Raw genomic sequence first — 23,960 nt, 5'->3', positions numbered from 1 at the left:
CTAGATTCTCATCCTATTTTTTTTGGTGAATAACATATCTTATTAGAACTTTTTTTGATAGATTAAATTTGAAAATTTGTCTGAGCCCTATTTAATTCAGGTTTGCTTCTAGCCTTCTGCTGATTCATTGTTTTCTAAACACATTTCTGCCCTGTTTTAATTTCAGTTTCTTTCAGTTTCTGTTTTAGAAGTCCACATTCTACTTGAAATTCAGGTTTTCTGAAATTGAATCATACCTTTACTGAATCTGATAATTGTTAACTGATTAATCACTAATTACTACTGTTTTAATCCCTAAAAGTCTGCCATTGATTCTGCAGTTCTGGTACTTTCCTAATTATGGTAGGATTGATCCATAACTTAGCATATAGCCATCAGATTTCAGTCGTTGCAGAACTGTCCTCCCTGTTAAACTGGACTTTCGACCTCAATGTCAGAAACATCAGAATTGTTTCATTTGAGTTATCAAATTTTCTCTAAATCTGGTTTTGATCCTTTTTCCTTCAATCCTGTCACTAGCTAGTCTCCTGCAGAAATTTCTTGGTTCGGGATCAGTTCTGCATTGAAGACAGTAATGGAACCAATAGAACTAAGCATCTTTTCAGCCTTTTACCCCTCCCTGCCGGCCCTTCCCCTTTTTTACTTTTTGATATCCATATTATTTTTTCCCGTACCCGGTCTTTAAGTACATTGAAATTGTTTAGCATGCCCTAGATTTTCATTGTACAATATTTAAAACTAGGGCTGTCACTGGCTTTCCCTGATTAAGTTCTAAAGTTTAAACTAGCCGGTCCTAAAGAACCATGCTTCAAAGAAAAAAAAAAAAAGAATTTCACCTGCTTCAGAGCTCCAACATCATTGGTTCCATCTCCACACATCAATGTCATCCTTCCCACAGTTTTAAAAGCGGTCATGATAAGTTCCTTCTGTTCAGGAGCAACCCTTGCAAAAACCTGAAAGCATTGTTGTGGCATGTCATCAAGATGAAGCAATCAAAGCAGAAGTTCAAACAGATAGAATGGATCACAACCTTCACATATGGGATAACTTGGAGAACAGAATTAGTCAGCTGCAACATTTCAAAGCAGTTTCCTCCAATACAGAGATCATAGGAGCATGACAAATTTTCTACCTCTTTCTCACTGTCAGCAGAATGGCTCAATTAAAATACAGAAGAATGAAATACATAACAAATATCATTAATTTTATTTCAGCTTCATATAAGATATGAAGGCTACAAAGACAAGAAGCAAGGGATAAGAAGAGGGGTAGGGGGACAAATGATGTTTTCTAGGAGGAAAGTTGACTACCAGCCTCCTCGGCATGGTGACTAATATTTTACCAATAGGGAACGATATCAGTTTCATCAGGTGAAATCCATTCAAAACCATCTCCACTCCTTGCAGGACTTAAAATTAGTGTCGGTTTTGAAATAATATGAACTTGACTAGCGACATAGCAAGCTGTCAAAGCTTGATCACCAGTAATCATCACCTACAATCAAAGAACTTCATCTTTGTTAAAATTTTCAAGGACTTAAGAAAACTCTTTATTCAACCAATAGTCATACTAAAAAGGATCCCAACCGCCAACTCAAACTTCACATCATTGCACTATGCACCAAATATCCTATCACTCAAGCAAACTCAACAAAGGCATGCTTTGAATCCTTCCAACAAACTTTTCACCTTGGGAGTATTACATACTAATCAAGCAAGGTCATGAGTTGGATGTGTGCAAATTACCAAGTCGTGTGAAGATCCCCTCAATTCAGACAAAACAGAAGCTGAGTCTGCTCTAATAGGGCAGTTAAAAACCTGACACACAGACAACACAAATTATTGACAACATATTTCATCCATTGCTGACTTGTATACTGAACGGAAAGAGATCAAAGATACAAATATGAGTTTGGCTAAAACCAAAGCAAGAATAAATAACGGCAGATGTGGACCACTTACTGCAAAGCCAGCAAAAGTAAGACCGATCTCCACTAAATCTCTTTCCAAGCTTCTAGCTTCACTAACCTGTCATGCAACGGAAACATTTAACATAAAAAATAAGTACAATGTACTTATCGACAGCAGTTGTTCTGAGCTGTAAAAAGGCACTAGAGTTAAAACTGAATGTCTGAATATAAAGGTCAAGGGTACATGAAAGCATATCATGCGTACATCTTAGTTCATAAAGTAGGGAGGATCAAGAAAATCACATAAACTAATATATGATTGTGGCTTGTACTAGTTAGATATGCATCATCGATGTCCCCACTGCCTCAACTCAAACTTTTCCCAACTAAATGAGGTCAGCTACAGGGAACCTGTTTCTCTGATCCACAGTTTAAAGCATGTTTGTGGTTAACCCAAGCTATTCATATCCTTTCTCAACTCATTCCCGGCAATGCAAGAGAAGCCATCGAGAAGCTACTGGACATCGTAAAAAAAATTGGCATTGGAATAGCTATTCCTCAATTTCGTCGAGATAAACAAGACGTATTCTATCGTAACTCGTTCCTGCCAAGAAAAAAAGTGCAGCACCAATAAATCCATGAGGTTATTTGTAAAACAGCTCCATTGAGTCCTGTATCACTTATGGAAGCAATTCCTATAATTGGGAAACCCATGACTTCAGTCTGCCCCTTGGTCTTATAGCTCTTTTAATTTGCAACCTTATTACTTTTTAAATCTTCTTAAGTTTTAGTCTTTTACAATGTTTTAGAGCATGTTTTTATTAACTCTAATGACTGCTTGAATTTATCATCCCATCACCAAGTTTCTTCAAATTGATGCTATTTTCCCACAATATTTTTGGAACCTATTTGCTACTTTTCCATTCAAGCAAACATCTCATTCCACATAGTATTAGTGTCATGTGCTGAGTCCCCCTCCCCTCCATCACTGACTTATCTGTGAATATCATTAAATTTTCACTTTTCAAATTCCACCATTTTATGCTAAGGGTAAGTAATTCCCTTTTCCTACCCTTGTCTGCTTTGATGTGCGTATGTACAACGAACCTTTGTTGTGTGGTTAAATTTTCCCTAGGAATGACAGTCTTTCAGTCATTTTAGTAAGAAAATAATCTTGACATATGTGTTTTTTTACTTAAAGATCATAAGCAAAAGCAAAATCTAAAACAGAAATTCTCATTGTCATCTCCATACCCTACCCTCTGTAAATCCTCTCACAACCTCTACAATTTTTCCTACATGTCCAATTTAAGTCACCACCGATAAGAATCCTCTCTCCTGGCTAAATCCTTTGGATTACTCCATGTCTCCATCGATGTTTTCCCAAAATTGTCTCTTGATGTTTCCATCTAATCAACTAATCCTACTTGAGGCGCGTAACTACAACAATAACAACAATAACTCAGCCTTATCCCAACTAAATGGGGTTGGCTACATGGATCCTTGACCTTCAATGAGCTATATTCAAACCAATACACGATACAAGGCCTAAGCGATGTATGTCTTCCCTCACCACTTCTCCCAAAGTCATTTTAAGTCTTCCCCAGGCTCTTTTAGCTCCTTCAATCTGAATCAAATCAACCCTCCATACTGGAGCATCTAAAGGTCTCCGTCGTACATGGCCATGACACCTCAAAACTTTCTCACAGCTGATCATGTATCATAGATAATCCCAATTTAACTCTAGTTTGATCATTCATTACTTTACCCTTACTAGTTTTACCACATATCTATTTCAAGATCCTCATCTCATGTACATTGAGTTAGTCTATATGATGTTTCTTAATTGCCCGACATTTCGCGCCATACTTCATAGTCGGTTGCTTAGTTGTTAAGGCAACTTGGACGCCTTGCTGGTGTCGCCTTGCTTTTGGACCCTCTCCACCACCTTAGGGCTCTTAGATGCTGGGACAACTATGGCAATCGTATGTTTGTCCTATAAAATTTTCTTTTCAAGTTTTAAAGGAATAAGTCGATCACACAACACTCTGTGACACACCTCTCCATTTCATCCATCCTATTTTAATTCTATGTGTAACAAAATCCTCTATTTCTCCTTCTTTATTTATGATTGAGCCCAGATACCTAAAATAATCACTTTGCGGGATCTCCCTCTTATCAATTTTCACCACCTCATTATCCGTCCTAGTGTAACTAAAGCTACACATCATATACTCCATTTTTGTTCTACTTATCTTAGAACCTTTTGATTCCAAGGTTGATCTCCATAGTTCCAATTTGGCATTAATCCCTACTTTTGTTTCATCCACCAAAGTAATATCATCAACAAAAAACATACACCAAGGGACCTAATCATGAATGTCTCTGATTAGACATCTATGATAAGCACAAACAAATAAGGGCTCAAAGATGATCCTTGATGTAACCAATTGCAAGGTATGGGTAACTGCTAACTACATTAATTTCTTTTTCTAAAACAAGCTTAATTGATATTATCCTATCACCCATGGTTGTCAAGGCATCGCCTAGGCTTCCAGGTGCCTTTAGGGTGTCAAAGCGATGCCTCGCCTTACTAGATGTAGGTAAAGTGACCGCCTTGGCCAATGCTTAGGCAATGCCTTGGTCCGCTCAGGTAGTTGTGCTGGCAGCTTATGTTTTTTTTTTTTTTTTTTTTTTGAGTTAGATTCTTTCCCTACCTTTTTATTTGGCGGTGTACAAGATTATAATGTTTGATATACAAGGAATCAATGAATCTTAAACCTTGCTAGATTACTATATCTGGTTATACAGCTATATTTATATCTAATTCTCTGCTATAATCAATGCTAGCTCTATGCAACATATCAATTATCATTGATGATCAAACTGAATTAGTTAAATATCTTCTTTGTTCAATTTATATTTAACTACTTGTTTTTACAAATAGCTGTTGTGAACAATCGGTCAGTCTTACTTAAGAGCAACCTAGTGCACAAGGCTCCCGCTACTGCAGGGTCTAGGAGGGGCAAGTGTATGCAGCCTTACTATGAATGTTAAATTATATGTAATCACTGGATTTCACTGCTGGTTTCTTTAATTGGCTGTTAAAATTATGATGTTAATGAAGTCTCCATACTAGATACATGGGATTGGGGGGGGAAACACTAGGTACCTTATCACCTGTGCCCCTCCACTGCCTTGACAACTATGCTATCACCCAAACTCTTAACATCTACAACTTCATTTTTAAGTCATAATCTACTATTATTCCTGCCCCAATTATATTATTGTACTCTAAGAAAATTTTAAATCTATTTATTTCTTTTTTCTTAACTTTCCACCTAGTGTCTCAGTGTGTTACCAACTCCATACCCTTTTTGTTGCAGCTACACGTAGGGTTAATTAGGTATATTTTTGTGATTTAAATTATTATTATTTTTTTTTTTTAATATGTTGAAGTCAGATACATTAGTAGCAGTAGGAGTTTTGAGTTGGCTCCCAAGTCTATTTCAGAATACATACAGAAGCAATTCTTTTAGTGTCGGCTCTTTAAATATACATATAATAGATTCAAGATTAGAGTTTTGAATGAAGTTATTTTCAATTACCTCTGCTGCTGTGAGTAGCCATTCATCCTTCACCCTCTTCTCTCACTCAAATCGGCTCCTTCCTAACAGGTCTGATTCCTCCTCCACATTTCTGTTATAGTGTTCTCTCCCTCTTCTTATACTTTTCTCTGAATCTATTCTCTGCTCTTCCTTGATTATTGCTGTTTCTTTGCTAGGAAGAACACAAGCAACGATGGTACTTTGGGTTGGGAAGAACTTGACCAAAACTCCCTGGTTAACAACCACTTTGGTCTGAGATTTTAGAGCCTAGATCGCTCTCATAGGGCAACCCAAACCCTAGAGCTTTGCCATCTAATAGCATCTCTGCTGTGAGATGCTGCACCACAACCAAATCTGAAACTGCATTCACCGCTTGGGTTAATTTCAGAGACTCTATTATTTTTTAGATTTTGATTATTTGATCTAATATTGGTTCCATTCAAAAGATTTGGTTCTAATCCTAAACCCTAGAATGAATTGAAGTCCCTGGTAAGAAGTTGGATTGATCGCAAGAGATCCTTCCCCATCACTGGTTGTGTTCTGTCATAAGGTTGATGACAACCAGAATTCTAGAAATTCCAGAAGATGACAGATTTTATATTATTCAAAGAACCACTTTTTGACAACTCAGTTTCTATTCATCCACATTCTTGAACTTCCAGATTGATCCGCTCCCTTTAACTTTCATTACAATTCAGTCCTAAGTTCTATTTTATTTCCAAAAGGGTCCTAAAGGGTTCTCCAAATTTATGAGATTGCCACTTGATGTAGATACACTTGGGATTATTTTATTGCAAATAAGCCTTGGGTTGTGTTATATATGTGTTGGGCCTTTGATCCCATGGGTTTTCTTTGAAATTGGCCATTTTAATGGGCTTAAAATATGGGTAGAAGGTAGAAAAACGGGATTTAATTCAATAGTTTAGTTAGTTGCTATTTAATTCAATAAAGGTCCATTAGGCCATTGGTCGGTTGTAAAGTCCTATATGGACTATTAATTAGTTAGTTCTACTCCATGTTGAAGTCATAAAGTCAAGTCCTAGTCTTATTTTGAATTTCTAGTTGTAGTAGGAGTGTCTAGTCCTATTGGAAAACTAGCTCCTAAGTAGTTTGATTGCTATTCTGGCCTCTATAAATAGAGGGGCCTATGTACTCATAATTGGATATTGGAATGAATGAATTATTGAGTGATTACTCTTTAGCTAAAAAAACTGTGATTGAGAGGTGAGATGCCTAAACCTTTGAGGGGTGTGATACCCAAAACCTGAGGGGTGAGATACTTATTCCTTTATTCTCTTTCACCCTTCTCAACCTTCCATCGATTCTTCTTTTTCTATTTTTATTTTCTATTTATTGTTATTCGAAGTTCAGACTTGTTAAAGCATACAAAATCAGAATCAGCCAGCCAAAGAGTTCTTGTTCTTGAAACCAATCGACCCTCATTGCTACCCAAGTTTGAGATCTGATCTACAAATCCTTTGGAGGACTGGTTCTATACTCTAAGATCAATCGATCCTCTCTTAAAGGTTATCTGAAGAAGACAAGTTGATGTTCCTGCAGAATTCTTCACATTCTCTCTCTTAGGTCTGAAAAATTCAAGAAAGTGCGTAACTTCATAACCAGCCGTCAGAAGCCCTTCATATTTGGGGGTTTTTGTGCCCTCCCTAGGGACTATCTACACCCAAAAGTATAGCTCAATCGGACTCCCACAGACCTGGCCGCACCTTTCTCTCTCCAGCTCTATAGAAGGTCTTTCTCTCTCCTATCGGGTTGGGTTTTGGGCTGGTTTTGCACCTATATGGGCATTGTATCATTGGGGGTTTATTTGATGGTATTATTTCTTTGTTTCTTGCTCCTATTTGTATTGTTTGGGGTTATAAATTGCGGAGTTAGTTACTTGTAATCTACTCCTGCATTACCACTGCTTTAGAGTTGAGTTATTTTATCTGTGGGCCCAAGGCAGTCCAAATTTGAGGTCGTTGAACCCGGGTTTGCATCACTTTTCCTATTAAGATCCTTATGTTCCAAGTCCCCACTGCTTATAATGCAATAATATGAGTAACCATCAGGAAAAAAAAAATCCCCTTTTATGGCTAAAACGTCACCAGCAAGAGAAATAGATAGTATATACTCGGAACCAATTCAACTGGCCTATTGATGCATCACGGCTATATTGCTCTCTTCGTTTCAGCTATGCATTGGGGCCTCAGATCCCATATGGCCAGCTGCTTCTGGTATCAGCAAGATGTTACCATTCACTATTTTGTTGGGGGCTTTTGGAAGGCATCAAGTAGGATTTCTTTCCATAGTTCATAGATTATCTCTTAGCTATTTGCTGTTGCCTCCATACTGGTTCACTGCTGATTCTCATAAGCTCATGTAGGGAGCTTCCTAATGTTAACCAGCTATGCTTCAGATGATCATACAGAAATATACTAACTATTTTCTGGGCACTCTGGTTCTCTATTGGCTTTGCTATATAGTCGACTATACATGGAATATGCTTTTCCCCTATTTTTCTGTGACATAAATAACTTACAATATATAAATACAGTATCCATTTTTGTGTTGCTGAGTAAAAGGAAAGATAGAGGTACTTGGATGTAAATAACAATAACATTATAGGCTATGTTTGGTTGTAAGGGGAACTAAAGGGAAGGGAAGTGAAATTTTCATACTTAAAAAAGAAATATATGTAATCATTACCTATGTGACTTTAACATTAACTTCAAATCATTCTATATTTGGTTATAAAATTTCACTTTACTTTGCATCCAAAACCCTTTGCTATAATATAAAAATTACATGTAAAATATATCATTACTAAATATGGTTAAAAAAATTAAGTAGTTTATACCATCATATGGAATATTGATTATAAACATTTCTTTTTAAAGTATGAAAATTTTACTTCCCTTCCCTTTAAAATTCCCATTGCAATCAAATAGAGCCATAAGGATCAAACACTTCAGATAAATAGTAATCTCTTTCTAATTTATTTTGCAACATCTGATCTGTGCATAATTTGTACAGAAAAAAGAATGACTTCACAAGCTTTGGAGCTTAGATGACCGGTAGTCCAAAACTCCAAATGAAGCAATGCACTAAAGAATTGCTTGATCCATTGAAAATAAGGAATGGCAAACAAAAACAATTCATACCGCCATATCTGGAAGATGCTTGTATGCAAGGGCCAAGACTCGAGATCCCTGACGTGTATATTTCTTGTAGGTATCAACATACAATGATGGCAAATCAGTTAGCCTGTCCTGGATAGTTTCTGGGGCACCCTGAAAAAAGGAAAGAAGAAAATAAATAGCTGGGGGCTTGGTGTGAAGCTAAGAGGAATCTAAAGTCACATTGATTTTCCTTTTTATTTTCTTGGATGAATAAATTTCCTTAGTTATGCCATCTTAAATATTTCTCCCTCAATAACCAATAACTGCCTCAGTGACAAAAGCAAAAAAAAATCAGCCTCAGTGACAAAAGCAAAAAAAATTCAGCTCAAGAACAAACACACATATTAGCACCTTCCACAATGGCCATAATAATCTGAACAATTGAATGCTCCCACAATCAATAAAAATATTGGATCAGACCAGAAAAGGGGTGGGATACAAATAGGCCAAATCATGGGACATGGTTGCAAAAATTACTCAATCACAATACCTAACATTCCCTGACAGATTATAACCAAAACATAGGGCTTCTTTCGTTTCTCAACAAGAATCAGGACCACACCCCTCAAAAGTCGAAATTATAAAACTCTGCACTGGCTTGCTGCATGACCAACCAGGCTACTCCTTGTCCAACCACATGCCATCCATATTGACAGAATTCTCTGTGCCAACATGTGTTGACACATGCTCCAACATTGAGGAAAGTCCCACAAATCAGAGAGTTTAGTTAACTTCAAGAAATTAATTTCCAGAACATACCATACAAACTGATTTAAGTTTAGTAAACTTGACTAGTACCTTGCTGTGTCGCTTAGTAAAAGATTAATTTGCTACAACTGGCATTGCAGCACCTACTTTTAAATGTGCATGTTACACAATGAGGTCTTTTAAGGAAGAACTGAATCGTTAATGTTTCATTTATGTAACATCAGTTTTTCCCTATTCAACAAGAAGACAAAAAGTACCATGTACTATATTCTATGTTCTCGTGTGAAAGCTTGTGTTGCATATTGTATTTGACATATCCAAAAATATGAAGTGTGTTTTGCTCAATCTAAGGCATAAACTAAATGTGGGCAATGGAAAACATCTACGGTTTTGGCATGAAGTATAGTGTGGACATAAAGTCCTAAAGGTGGATTTTCTGGAATTTTTTTAATAATTCTCTGGAGCAGCAATAAATGGATGCTGACTACATCATTTGGCAAGCCAGTACGAAGATTGGGGTTGGGCCGACTTACTGCTATGCCTCCTTGAGAACCACATATGCTGCCAGGAGGAGAATGACAAGTTTGGAACTAAAATGGCATCAACTCCTCTGTTATTAAATCTCAGCCAAATGCTTTGTCAACTGTTGAGTTAATCAAGGTGACTTCTCAGCTGGTTCAATTGCCAAGGTTATTCTATCAACACACAATTCTTTATGTGGTCCATATACAAAGAAAATATCCTTACCATTAAGCATCTCATCTCAAGGTTATCTGCTAACAAAAGTGTTTCAGGTCTGCTTGAAGCTGAAGTCAGTTCCTAGACTTTTTATAGCTGTCTTTTGATTTTTAGGTTTGTAAGGACAGAATTGCTTCTGCTAGCTTGCCTTGGCTGTTTCCAGGTGAAATCTTCACTCCATTTCAGGAATGCACTAATCAGCAGCTGCAGGTTAAAGCTTTGGAGACTTCTTGGACCTTAGTTCCAGGGTCTATTGCCTGCTAGTTGTTTCAACTGGATTTTTTAGCAATGGACAGCTCTGCTCCTTTTATTATAGATAAATTATTCTCCACTTCGCTTATCCAAATAAATAAATAGATAAAAGTAATGAATCTCTTTTGGTACATCCTCATCTTCTCAAGACCAAGGTTTAAGATCTCGCTCTCGCCCCCCATCTTGCTGATCCAAAAAGAGATCTGATGAGACCTCACCTAGATCATGTATTTTTTCCCGGTCGACACGGTGGTTGGTCTCAGTGGCCATATGGTCTGTGTAGACCCTGGAACTTGGTATTTAACCTATTTTAGGCCTTCTAAACACAATGGAAACATCAGTTTTTTAAAATCAAACCTAAAATGGTACTTTGACTTCGCACCCTATGTATAGTCTCCGACTATTCGGACCCTAAGCCAGAATGCTCTATTCCACAATCCACAATCCACAATCCACATTCCACAATCAACACATGATACAACATAATCATACAAATTTAAAAGCCATCATAGATAATTACTTAATTATTTAACAATTAACAATGATGACTGATGAGTCACATTCACATACATTGAAAACTAAAGTAACTCCAAATGTGGATGAGGAGGTAATATTCTCTACTTTTTAAGCTTCAATGAGTGTAGGAATGGAGATCCTCAAGAAAAAAATACCAAAATCCTCGCTCCTTAGTGTTTTTTCTTTAAAAGAAAAAAAAAAAGTAGAGAGAGGCGAGATCTTGGTGAGATTTGGCGAGATAGAGGCAAGATCACGGTCGAGTTTATGTACAATTATAACTTTCCATACATCTCGTCCCGCCTTTTTGAAAAAGAGAGATATTAGCGAGATCTCGGCATGCTCAAGACCAAACTTACATATCTACATGTGTTGATATATCCATAAATGTATTTGATAAAAATAGAAATCCAGTGCACGAGGCTCCTGCTATTGCAGGGCCTAGGAGGGGCAAATGTATGCAGCCATAAATGTATTTGACAATTTCATAAAATAAGGTTCACAATTTTCTAGCATGGGCTCATGCACTGGCACTGGTACGTAAAGCATAATAGAAAATAGCACTCTATCCCATGGATAACCATTAAAATAGCATTAAAAAATAAAAATTAAATTCTAAATTACAGTGGCATTGCAGACAAGTAATTTGCAAACAAGGATTAATACTGCAAAGTTTGTACTAGAAACAGAATTCAACCAACACACCTTCACAAAAGCAAAAAATTCCTCCTGAACACGAACAATAACTGACATTCTTTTCAAGTGAGAAGCAAAATGATGTCTTTGAATAATCTGCACAGCTTGGCCACCCCCCCTGCAAGTCCAGAAAAGGAGACAAGTAAAAAAAAATAAAAATCCAAACAATGCTCTCATATAACATAATAGCTGATATTCAATGACTTGAAAAAATGACAAAAGTACCAGGAAATAACTAATTGAGAATCCACCTAGTTGAGAACTAGTAAAAATGTTCCAAGATGCATGCCAGCTGCTCTAGAAAAAGCATGTACTGGAATGATTAATGGATGCAGCACATATATCCAATGGACTATGCAATATACCAGGAGATCTAACAATCACATTTTAAAGGTTTGTTTCCTATGATTATAAAGCATACATTTGGGACCATCTATAAAGTCATGTCATATTAGGGGAAAGAAAACATGTGCAGCATTAGTATTTTGGTTTATAAGCTTATTTTATGCAGTGAAAACAAGTTTGGGGAAAAGATGGGAATAAAGAAAAGAAAGCTTAACATGCACAAGAAATATGCTTGTCCTTTATCTTGCATATGTGTGCATGGTCTTCCCCAAAAATTTCATCAATCTTTTCTCAAGAGTTTCACTAGCTTCCCAGTTTTCAATCTCCATCCTAAAAACAGAGCAACCAGATTTCCATAGCTTCCCAGGGAAAAGTAAGCTCCAGAATCAAAATGATAGACCTTCAAGGTAAGGAATACAATAACATGATTCTACGAACTACTTTTGCTAGTAGCGGACTTACCAAGGTTCAATATGTGCAATAATTTTGTTAGTCAGAGTTCACAGAAATGTCATGATGATGTCACTAGAGCATTTTGAAATAATGGAATTCAGAAAAAACAGGAAATAAATTAGAAAAGGTAAAAAAAATTCAACTTCGATGAATGGAGGCCAGAGGGAAAAAACATTCATGTTTATAGAAATAGAGCAATAAATTAAAAAAAGGAGAATCTATGAGCAACAAATAAGGAGTCCAAGCAGGACGAAGTCATTAGCTTATTTAAGAAATAACTCAATTGCTTACTCTAAATGGTTAAAACATACTGCTGCGACATGTTCCAATTATAAGGCATTATGGCTTATGCAGACACCATGATTAGCGAAAACAACCAACCAGTACGAATGTAGAATTGTCTGTAAATCCATACGCCAGAAGCTACTCCAAATAACATTTGCCTATGGTGATTGTATCATATTTTGAAAATTATTTGATATTTTTCCAAATTAATCACATAGATTTATATTACTAAAATTATTCTTAGATTTAACCGCATAAAGTGGCTATTGCACATGTCAATTCTGTTATTAGGATAGGATATACCAGAGACTTAGTTGACCTATTTTCATCATGAGCAATTTACATCCCCCTCCCTTGTACTTTGCTATTATTACATCTTCTTCCCCTGTATTTTTAGAAATTACATCATCCTCCCCTGTCAGTCGACAGTGTTAGTGTGGTGTTAATTTTAAATGTTAAAAGTCAATTTTAGCCTTTAAAGATATTAACCTTAAAAAATGGGTGAAGGGATTTCCCATTCACCCATCTTCCATTTCAATTCATTCGTTGCTGAATCAGAAATTAGGGCATATTCAACTCTAAGGTTTTCCTTCTTTACATTGGTTCGTTGTTATGTTTCTCCGGCAATCGGCATAGGGGTTTTGATCGACGGAGTGAGTACTTTCTCTGGGGGGCAGGGGTTGGAAATAGTCATGTTTTGGCCATCACACGGCGATGATCTCTTGTAAAACCCGCTTCATTATGCTGTTGTGATCGGAGATTCAAAACCTATAAGAAAAACATGTGACTATGATCTATTTTACCCAAAAAACAAACTCAAAAGTCACAATGATCACAACAGAAAATGATCACAATAGTTAGTGTAGCTGATCAAACAAATTTCAGCGGAAAGAATGAATCAAACGCTTTTCCCTCAACCATGTAAGCAAACTATTGTGAAGTATGCAAAATAAATGCTATAGGGGCAACGTTTTCATCTATTCCATAGATTAATTAAACAGAAGCAATCCAATTTTAAGTGAAAATTTCTTACAATTTTTTAAAGAGGAAAAGAGAGGGAGAATTGATTTGGGAGAAACAAAAGCTTAATGCCACAATTCTCAGCGGCCGAATCATCAACCACCACCACCACTGCTATCGCCGCCACCATCTCCTCCTCCCTTACAACCCCCGCCCCACCACCATCAACACCACTATCTGGGATTGTTACAAGTGTCAACGGTTTTTGCTTTTGGGCCTTCGGTAGCTTAGATCAACTGTTACCTGCAGCGGTGGTTGGTTTACGCAGTTTCAGTTTTTCTTTTTTCCCCTCTTTTAGGTCACTATATATCAAGGTTTTGTTTTGAAAGGGTGAGAGGGTGAAAGAGTCAAAGCACACAATAGAAGGGTAATATAGGTATTAAAAAAATATTGGACAAATTTAACGGTTTAAACTTAACGGAGTGGGTCTACTTGTAAGATATAACATACTATAGGGGAGGGGGATATAATTTCTAAAAACATAGGGGAGGGGGATGTAATAAGAACCAAAATACAGGGAGGGGGATGTAAATTGCTCTTTCATCATTAATGTATTTCAATTTAAAACTTTGTTAAAAAAAATTTATTTCTACCAAATTATAAATACTATGTGAACAAAAATGTAATAATTTGCTATTATCACATAAATCTAATCTAACTTACTAGGAAGTGGGTGTAGGTGTTGGAGCACAACATGGACAGGTTCTAGACTTTGCAAACCCTAAAATATAGGATTACGAACCCATGGATATACAATTTTTTAAATATAATAGCTACTTATGTAATATTAAAATTATTCCAACTTTAATAAACTACTAATTAAAGAATAATGATTTCTTATCAGGTTCCATATTTTGGATGTGGAACTTGATACTATGATCATATCACTTAAATAAGTGGTTTTAGATAGGGTCCGTAGCCTCAGGCAGTGGACCTTCTATTATATCACTTAAAGTGTTTTAACAAGATCCATAGCTTCAGTTGTGGAGCTTAGATATATGCATCCTTCTTATTTGAAGACTTCTAAGAAAAAATGAGGGATGAGGTGATCAGGGAATAAAACTAGTTGAATAGATAAAAGTATGGTTAAACTCTGCAAAGAAAATGAAAGCCTTGAGTTAGAATATGAAGGTGGAAGGAGAAACAAGAGAACAAGACAACAAGAGAATAGAGGGTTGGGGAAGAAGAGGAGAAAGGAGAAGAGAATGGTGGAAATGTTGTGTATAGAGGATATTTTCTCTACCACATATATATTGCTTTACTAACAAAAGATAAGGAATTACATACACCTCCCCAGGGAGGTAAAAGGGAAAAATAGAAAATACAATAAGAGAATGATATAATAGACTTTTCCTAAAGTACCCTTATTATATAAACTCTAACACTTCCCCTCAAGCTGGAGAATAAATTTCATTCCCAGTTTGCATACAAGGTACTAAACTGGTGACAAATGAGCGCTTTGGTAAAGATGTCTGCCAACTGATCATGTCTTCACGAAGGGAGTGCAAATGGAACCAAAGCCTATTTTCTCCTTTATGAATTGCCAGTCCACTTCAATGTGCTTTGTCCTGTCATGCTGCACCGGGTTGTAAGCAATACTTATAACTATCTTGTTATCACAATAGAGCCGTATAGGCCCTTTAATGTCAAAAGACTCAAAACCCAACTCCTAAGCTAACCGTTTCAACCATACAAGCTCACAAACTCCATAAGCCATTGCCCTAAATTCTGCCTCTACAGTTGACCTAACCACAACAGGCTATTCTTGCTCTTCCATGTGACCAAATTGCCACCTACAAATGTTCAATAGCTTGATGTAGACCGTCTGTCGAAGATGGATCCAACCCAAACAGCATCTATCTAGCCTTATATCCTCAAGTGGTTGTTCTTGGAATACAATAACCCTTTCCCTGGAGAGGACTTCAAGTATTTGAGGTGCGGTACATAGCATCCAAGTGCCCACTTTTGGGAGCATGCATAAACTGGCTCACCATTCCAACTGCATAGGTAATGTCTGGGCGAGCCAAAGATAGATAGATAAGCTTCCCCACTAGACTCTAGTATTTCCCTGCATCAAGGGAAGGACCACAATCTTCCCCATAGATAGGAAAAGTTGCAGTTTGCAGCCCAACATCCCTATTTCTTTCAACAGGTCCAGCACAAACTTCTTTTGACATATATTTATCCCCTTCTTAGACCTTGACGCTTCAATTCCCAAGAAATACTTCAAGTGTCCAAGATCTTTGGTTTCAAACTATTTAGCCAAGTAAGTCTTTAGTCTAGCTATTTCAGCTATGTCATCTCCAGTCACTACAACGTCATCAACATATACAATTAGTGCAGTAATAGTATCATTACTTCGCCGGCTAAATTAGGTGTGGTCAGCTTGACTCTAGGAATATCCATTCTTCATAATAGCATACATGAACCTCTCAAACCAAGCCTTTGGGGACTGTTTGAGACCATACAAAGCCTTGTTGAAAAGACACCACACCTTCCCTGTAGCTGAAAGACACTTGAAGCCAGGTGGAGGCTGCATGTGTGCACTTCCTCCTATAAGTCACCATGGAGCAAGGCATTCATTACATCGAATTGATATAAGGGCCAATCTCTATTTGCCGCTACTGATAAGAGAACTCTTATTGAGTTATGTTTGGCCAAATGAGCAGAAGTCGCCTAATAATCAATTCCATACACCTTACTATGCCCTTTGGCCACCAATCTTGCTTTATATCTCTCAATAGCACCATCTGATCCGTATTTGATTGTATAGACCTGTATCCAACTGGAATTCTCCCCCTAGGAAGATCAACTAGTTTCCAGGTACAATTCTTCTCGAGTGCCATTATTTCCTCAAACATGGCTTGCTTCCACTTGGGGTCTGACAGTAACAGTTTTGGGGATGGAAACAGAGGAAAAAGAAGTTGTAAAAGCAACACCTATAGGTTGGCTATCAACTCTTTTACTACTTCTAATCTGCCTCATCACCCAAAACAGATAAATTGATGTAAGACCAGATTACCAAGGGGTAATAGTCCCTGTAGGATCCATCATAAACTCCAACACACAAATAAAGTTCAGATTCAACCGAATACTCAGATCTGGAAAAAAAAAAGGCTGAATCTAGGAGATATTGATTACTCACAAACCACAACTCAGATAACCACCAAAATCTGAACAAATTATTCCGGCTGAATTGAGATATATCTCGTCAACATGAATTAGAAAACTTTTGACCGCTATTCAGAAACTAGGGTTCCTTGCATCGGATGATCCTCAATATTGGAATGAAGATCCCTTGTAACCTATGTAGGTATCCTTCAAAAGATGAGCTCGAACTGTTGGCTGGTTTAGGAGATCTGATGTAGGTTACCAATTAGGAAACAATTGGAAGATTCGGGAAAACTCCAAGTACAGCCTTCACTTGGACTCAAGCTGCTGGTCAACTGGCCTCCTTGATGTGGAGAACAAACCCTCCAAAGGGCTTCTGAAGATGGCTTCTGGTTGGGGAGCTTGGGCCTTGATCGATTTCTCTCCAAAACCCTAACAATGGTGATCAATCCTGGAACTTGTGGGTGAATTCAATCTAAATGTGGTGGCTGATCTTGGATCTTCAATCACACTTCTAAGCAGACTCAAATCACTTTCTCACAAAGGCTAAAACAGAAAATAAAGAAAAGAAAATAGAAATCGATGGAGGGATTGAGAAGGGGAAGAAGAAGGTTAGGTTTTGGGCATCTCACCTAAGGCCTCTTAGCCAACCGCATCCCACAGCAAAACAGCATATGGCCATCTTAAATAAACTTCATTCAATCTCCTCAAATTGATTGCAAAGGTCTCTTTAAATAGGCCAGGCACAACCTTACAAATTTGAAACAAACTAAAAAAGGAAACTAACATAAAATAGAAACTAATGACTTTCAGTAACTAACTACTGACGTGTACTCTAAGAAACTAACATAAGACAGGACTATTCTAGAAGACTAAATCTGACTTTGGCTACTTGTTAACACAAAAAAGGAAACAAAAAGGGACCAAATTACTGTTCACGTGAACAGTAATTTCTGGTTTTGGGTTGGCTTGATGGACCAACAATGGGGCTGGCTGGTCTGGTTTGATCGAACCAACAAGTCAACAACCCCTTTTTTTGCAGGCTCAATCTACATAAATGCCATACATTCAATTCCCCGGAGAGTTTTTGTAACTCCCTGCACCACCAAGAATCACTTTCTTCTGATGGAAGAAACTAGATAACCCAATCTGCTCCTTGTCAGAATTATGAGGATACTTTGAAGCAGTGCTTGTTCAACTGCGGCTTCCAAGAAGAGTATGGTTGGGCACAAATATATACACCTCCCACAAGATTTTTTTAGTCCAGAATGCTAAACAGATCCGATTGGGAATTTAGAATGTAGCAGTACTTACTACTTACAATATTGGGAATTTGGAATGTAGCAGTACTTAACCTATTGACAAACTGGAGGTGGTCATGAGGGGCATCTGAATGTCAAGAAACAGCAGTGGTTTTAATGTCCAGCCAAGCTATGATATGGTAATCTCAAATGTTAGAAACAGATCAGAGAATCATACGCATCTGATGATAAAATGGCTCATGATGACTTTGCCATTGTTGGATTTGAATAATCGTCTCAAATTCCTCTGCAGGATAAGTTTAATTCAGCTATCAAAGAAGCATGTATATCAGCATCTTGTAATGCTTCTTGCAGATTAGGAAGTGATTTTTGAGGCCTTGGTTGTGTTTTTACTGATGTAAAAATGAATGCTGCCGCAGTAGGACAACATTGGCGCAGAACTTCTGGACCAAAGGAGGCAAAATGTTAAGCATTTATCTTTGCTCTGAAGATTGCTTACTTGTTGAAGATTAGAAGCATACAGCTGCTGTTGGATACAAAGGAAGTGCAAGACTACATCAATCAAAAATTGAGATCAGGAAAAGGTATGAGTATGACCATGGATGCTGCAGCCTTTTATCTTTGATATTCAGTACCTCATATTATTTTTTCAGTGTGATTCAGTTTTCCAAGGACAAGTGATGTTTGTGCACACAATTTGGCTATGGAATAGTCATTGCAAGGAAAAGAGGGAGATAAAGTCCAAATTCTAAAAGAAAGAGGGTAATTTCTCAGGAATGAAAGCATAAGAACTTCTGGAGCACAATGCTCCATACAATATAACTAGAGTACTGATGTCAATTTGTATTATGACTTACTTTTTTGGCATAGCCTTCTCATCAGATGTATAAGCCCAATCTACACCTTTAAGTGCTGCCTTTTCAAGAGGATCACCAACCTACAGAAAAAAAAAAGATTTTAAAGAAGATTTTTGGAGGCCTTAACTTTCCTGAACAAGCAGATGTAATCTGCAATACAATGAAAGACACTTGAGGAAGTATCTCAAGTACTATCCAGGAACTCAGCGGAGTGCCACAAGTATCATAATCAAATGGATATCTTCCTGTAATGGCTCAGTTTCCATAGCATGATACCACAGCTCTTTTTTTCATCTATGGTTTGCTTATCAATTCAGCATTAAAAAATGTAAAAAGCTTTCTGTTTGGCAGAGTGGCATCCGGCTCGGCAGTTTTATAGGGTTTTGTCTCTGAATGAGTTGCAAAGTGATAAGAAGCTTGTAAACACTGTTTCATCCCAGGAAACTACATTCTAGCATACCAGTTTGTTGTCAACAAACACCAAGGCATGACAAGCAGCAAGAATTTCCACTGTCCTAACGGGCACATTAGTCATATCTGACTGTAAATCCAGACTGTCTGTCAGTCCATCTACTCCACGGAACTCCTGAAAAGGACCCAAGCAGAAAACCATGAAGTCTATGAAAGATATACAACAATGAACCAAAAAGCAGGCCAGCCTTGCAATTTTCATACCATGTCATCTGATGTGAGAGTTCCTGTCTTGTCAAAACAACAAATATCAACCTGCAGAGAAAAGTGCCTCACAGTGTAAGATGAATAGCTTCCAGATGGACGTCTATGCCACATGGAAGTTTCATGGACTTGACATTGTATCCTACAAAGGTCGCACCTAACTATCATTTTAAGAAAGGAAGGGAGATGGAAAATAAGGGTTCAGAATGAGAAAATAGCTCGAAATCTTGGCATTATCAGATTATACAAATTGTTGGCTGTCTCTGAATCCAAGATTTGGCAGTTGCAGCAGCAATATTCATTTCATAGGTGTCCTAAGCATAACAGATCAAATGGAAAATAATATCCAAAATTCCCATCAGATTGGGTGCAATGCCCACAGGTATTAGCATCAGCCTACTGACCTTCCCAGCAAAGGGAATTCGAAACGGTTCTGTGCAGAATATCCCACGTCGTGCTAATGCAATTAAAGATGTATTAACAGCTATTGATAGCTCCATTGGCAGCTCAGGTGGGATGACAGAGGTAATAATCAAGGAACAACTCAAGAAAAGCTTGTATCTGCTCCTTGTTGGATCTTCCAAACCCTGCATCAAAGATGGCATCATTGTCATACAGAGGAAGGGGGGAAAAGAAAGAAATTAGCATGCCAACACAAGCAGTGCCCAATATCATGGAATAACACGAGTAGGAATGCATAAATAAAAAGCAGTAGAACAATATTCTTTGTAAGAAAATATCTCATTTACATGGCTCTATGCAGGAACTCTTGCCATCAAAAGCCAGATGCAGTGCCAACGATGATCTCATATCATTAACCCAACCATTGGACGCATACTAAATCTCTTGGAGTTGCCAAAGTTCGAAAACTCGGCAAAATCTAGCTGGAATTTTGGATATTTCTAAGTTGCTGAGTCACAATATCATACGAATCAGAGAATTGACAATGTTCCGGTTGAAATTTCGGTGTTTTGCCAAAATTTCGATCCTATATCGTATCATTTCAGCGATACGGTTCAACAGGGTATTTATGTTTTGAATGTGCCTGGTTGAAATTTCAACCGAACTTCAGCTACTTCACCTGTTTTGCCCCTTTTCTCTGCAGGAAGAAGGAAAACCCACACTTTGGCCTATTTTTGCCACCTCACCTCTACAAGTTTCTGGATACGGTGCTGGGGGTTGCCATGTCACTCCAACGACATTGTTTGCGGCATATTGGTGAAGATTTGGCCACATTCAACAGAACATTTTAGAAATTATTTTTTGCATATAATATGATAAATACCAGAAAGTTGGTGTTGAAATTTCCAATCTACGACCTGACAGTCTTTTTTCTGTTTATATATATATATATATATATATATACTTGTTTCAAATCTAGGGAAGTAGCCACATGTCAAGTTTCAAGCCCCATTTCAACCATAAGGCCTGCCACATTGAACTTTTACCCTTTGATAAAGAACCCTTAGGGAAGGAAGGGGAAATCAGAGTAGAGATGGGGAAAAGGAGGATCACACTCAAACATTCATTCAATAATCAAATTGCTCTCTAAATCTTCAGTCGATTACAACCAATATATAGGAAAATAGGAACATGAAATTAGAAACTTAACTGGAATGGAAACTAGCCTAAATTAGGAAACCACTATAAAAAGGAAACCAAAGCAAGGAAATAAATCCTACTCCTACGTTCAAGTCTGGAAACTAAAAGTATGAAATAAAATACTAGGTAAACTACTAATTTTATTTCCAACCCTTGTTGGACCAAAACCCTGGGCTGGACCGGTTCTTCTTGGCTCTTGGCTTCCAAAGCCGGTCATGCTGGTCCAACCAAGAAATGGCAGCCATATCTGCATCAACTCTCCCCTCTGAAAAGAACTCGACTCCGTCGAGTTAGGGAAAGGACCGAGGAGACCGTCTGAAGGAATACGCTGAATGAGGAAATGATCCTACCATCTTCTTGAGCTTAATTTCAGGGAGATCTTTGGCAGGATGAAACTTCATAGTCTTGTTGGCATGCTTGAAGGCATAGGTATTGGCATAGCCACAATGTTGTACTTTCTTATCAAACAACCAAGGTCGACCAAGAAGGATGTGGCACACCTTCAGAGGGAGGACATCACATTGGACTGTATCCTTAAATCCACCAATAGAATATGTGACCAAGCACTTATCTGTGATTTTGAGATTAGTGTTGTTCACCCAAGCAACCTTGTAAGGATTAGGATGTGGTTCTGTACTCAATCCCAGCTTACGAACAGCGTCTTCAGAGACAACATTAGTGCAACTGCCTCCATCAATGACCAAGGTTAACAACTGATCATTGCACTTCACACGAGTCTGAAAAATACTACTGCGGCGCCAATCTTCATTTTCAGTGGCCTTTTGAGTGGTCAACACATGACGAATGACATAAAAAGGATGTTGGTCTTCGTCACTGAGAGTGTCATTGACTTCACCTGTTGCACGCTCTTCTCTTAAATCAACTGTGTCAGAACCAAGTTGCTCTTCGGGAATATATGGTATAGGAGAATCCTTATCAATAAAAGCAACCAAACGGCTGGGACATTAAGCACTAATATGTCCAAATCCACGGCATGAGTAGCACCGAACTGTAAATTTTAAAGAATCAGAAAGTTTATCTGAACCACGCCGAGAGGTGAGTATGGGCGAGTAGGCCGTGAAGATGACATTTCAGAGACATGTCGAGGTGGAGAATACGGCCGACTAGGTCGTGAAGAGGCCATAGATGTAGCACTTGCCTGTGGTTTGCTAGATGACCTCTCTTGGGTAGGAGACTGTTGCCAAACGGAACTAGTACCTCGAGAAAAAGTATCTGCAAAATTTCTCCGGTTGTATGGGCGTTTCAGACTTTCCTCAACCTGATATGCTACTTGTACGGCATCTTCCATGGTAGGCAATCGACTAGATGCAAGGGCAGCACTAAATTGAGGGTGCAAACCATTGCGAAATTGGGCCACTAAGACTTCTTCATCCCACTCAAAGTCAAAATGAGTGGCGAAATAATAAAATCTAGCAACATACTCTTCAACGGTCAAATTCTCTTGTTTCAACTGTGCAAACCTGAGATGCATGCGTTGCTTGTAATCAGAAGGCAAGAATCGCCGATTCATGACTTCATACATTTCAGCCCAAGTAGTGACCAAACCAATGCCTCGGGTTCGGTTCTGTTGTTGTTGCTTGATCCACCAGACTCGAGCCGTGCCTTTCAGTTTGGCCTCTGCAAATAAGATCTTTCGAGCCTCAGTCAACCCGTACCATCTGAAGAATGCATTTAAACTGTGAATCCAGTCAAGTTACAATTCTGGATTATTGTCTCCATAAAAATCAAGGACATCCAGTTTTGCTGCTCTTTCTGCTCCATCATCATGTCTACCAGTCCCATATGGTGGTGGAGGTGGTGGTGGTGGTGTATGATGTGGTGGTGGTGGTAGTGTTACTGGCAGATCCTATGGAGTGGTGTTGGAAGAATCCCCAGATTGAATGTGACTCTTTCCTTTATCTGCTGCCACCAAACGATCAATAGAAACTTGCATAGATTCCACCATTGTTTTTAGGGACGTGACCATGTTAGTGAGAGCATCAAATTTTGTATCAGTTTCTCCTTTATAAGAATTCAGCTGCTGAACAACTTCACTATTGGCAACTATGGTGATGATTAACAAAATAGCACTCAAGAATATATGGTAGAATAGGAAATAACACTTTTTTTTTTTTGGGAAGGGCAGAATTGCAATTACTTGAGATTCAAGTAAACCACAAAGGGGTGTATCACATATGGGCAGGGGTCTAATTGTAAATAAGAAAAAAATAAGAGGGATAAAAGAATTAAAGAGAAACAAAGGGGCAAAGTGGGGAAATCAAACAAATTAAAAAGATTAAGGGAGAAATATTTGGGGTGGGGTTTTGGATTACCGACAGAAGGGTAGGGATCTCCTTCTTGGAGACGGAACCAGCAGAGAGGACTCTGATCTATCGAACCCGAGAATGAGTCGGCAAAGGAGGAAGTCGGAACCAGGTAAGTCTCTTCGTCTTCTCTCTCTGCTTCTACTTCTTCTTCTTCTTTTCTTCTAGCTTCTATCTCTCTCTCTTCTCGACTTTCCTTCTCCTTCGTCGTCGACTTCTTTTTTTTTTTTTTGGTTGTCGGACAAAGAAAGAGGAGGCGGTGGGATTTTCTGGTTGGGAATCAAAGTGAGGAGAAAAGAAAGGGAGGCGAGCCACTTCAGGGGTCCAACGGAATTCAGGTCTGCGTCTCTCCCTATTCTACTTCTTCTTCTTCGTCTTTTCTTCTCTTCTTGCTGCTCCTTTTCTTCTTTTTTTTTTTTTTTT

General features: G+C 38.0%; 1 protein-coding gene across 4 annotated transcripts in view; it reads right to left on the bottom strand.

Moving 5' to 3' along the window:
- Nucleotides 1–23,960, bottom strand: part of LOC122084383 (probable manganese-transporting ATPase PDR2) — a 58,423-nt gene that overhangs the window by 11,197 nt on the left and 23,266 nt on the right. For all 4 annotated transcript variants that reach the window (XM_042652601.1, XM_042652598.1, XM_042652599.1 and 1 more), the window contains 11 exons: nucleotides 20,016–20,198; nucleotides 19,612–19,662; nucleotides 19,397–19,522; nucleotides 18,937–19,016; nucleotides 11,613–11,721; nucleotides 8,679–8,807; nucleotides 1,962–2,027; nucleotides 1,746–1,817; nucleotides 1,343–1,494; nucleotides 1,031–1,142; nucleotides 837–953 (listed from right to left, as the gene is read on the bottom strand). In XM_042652601.1, the coding sequence (XP_042508535.1) occupies nucleotides 837–953; nucleotides 1,031–1,142; nucleotides 1,343–1,494; nucleotides 1,746–1,817; nucleotides 1,962–2,027; nucleotides 8,679–8,807; nucleotides 11,613–11,721; nucleotides 18,937–19,016; nucleotides 19,397–19,522; nucleotides 19,612–19,662; nucleotides 20,016–20,198 (1,197 nt within the window). The remainder of the gene's footprint in view (nucleotides 1–836; nucleotides 954–1,030; nucleotides 1,143–1,342; nucleotides 1,495–1,745; nucleotides 1,818–1,961; nucleotides 2,028–8,678; nucleotides 8,808–11,612; nucleotides 11,722–18,936; nucleotides 19,017–19,396; nucleotides 19,523–19,611; nucleotides 19,663–20,015; nucleotides 20,199–23,960) is intronic.

This window comes from Macadamia integrifolia, chromosome 7 (assembly GCF_013358625.1).
Source record: "Macadamia integrifolia cultivar HAES 741 chromosome 7, SCU_Mint_v3, whole genome shotgun sequence".
Taxonomy (NCBI): domain Eukaryota; kingdom Viridiplantae; phylum Streptophyta; class Magnoliopsida; order Proteales; family Proteaceae; genus Macadamia; species Macadamia integrifolia.
Note: the sequence above shows the minus strand (reverse complement) of the source record. Positions and strands in the feature narration are given on the sequence as shown.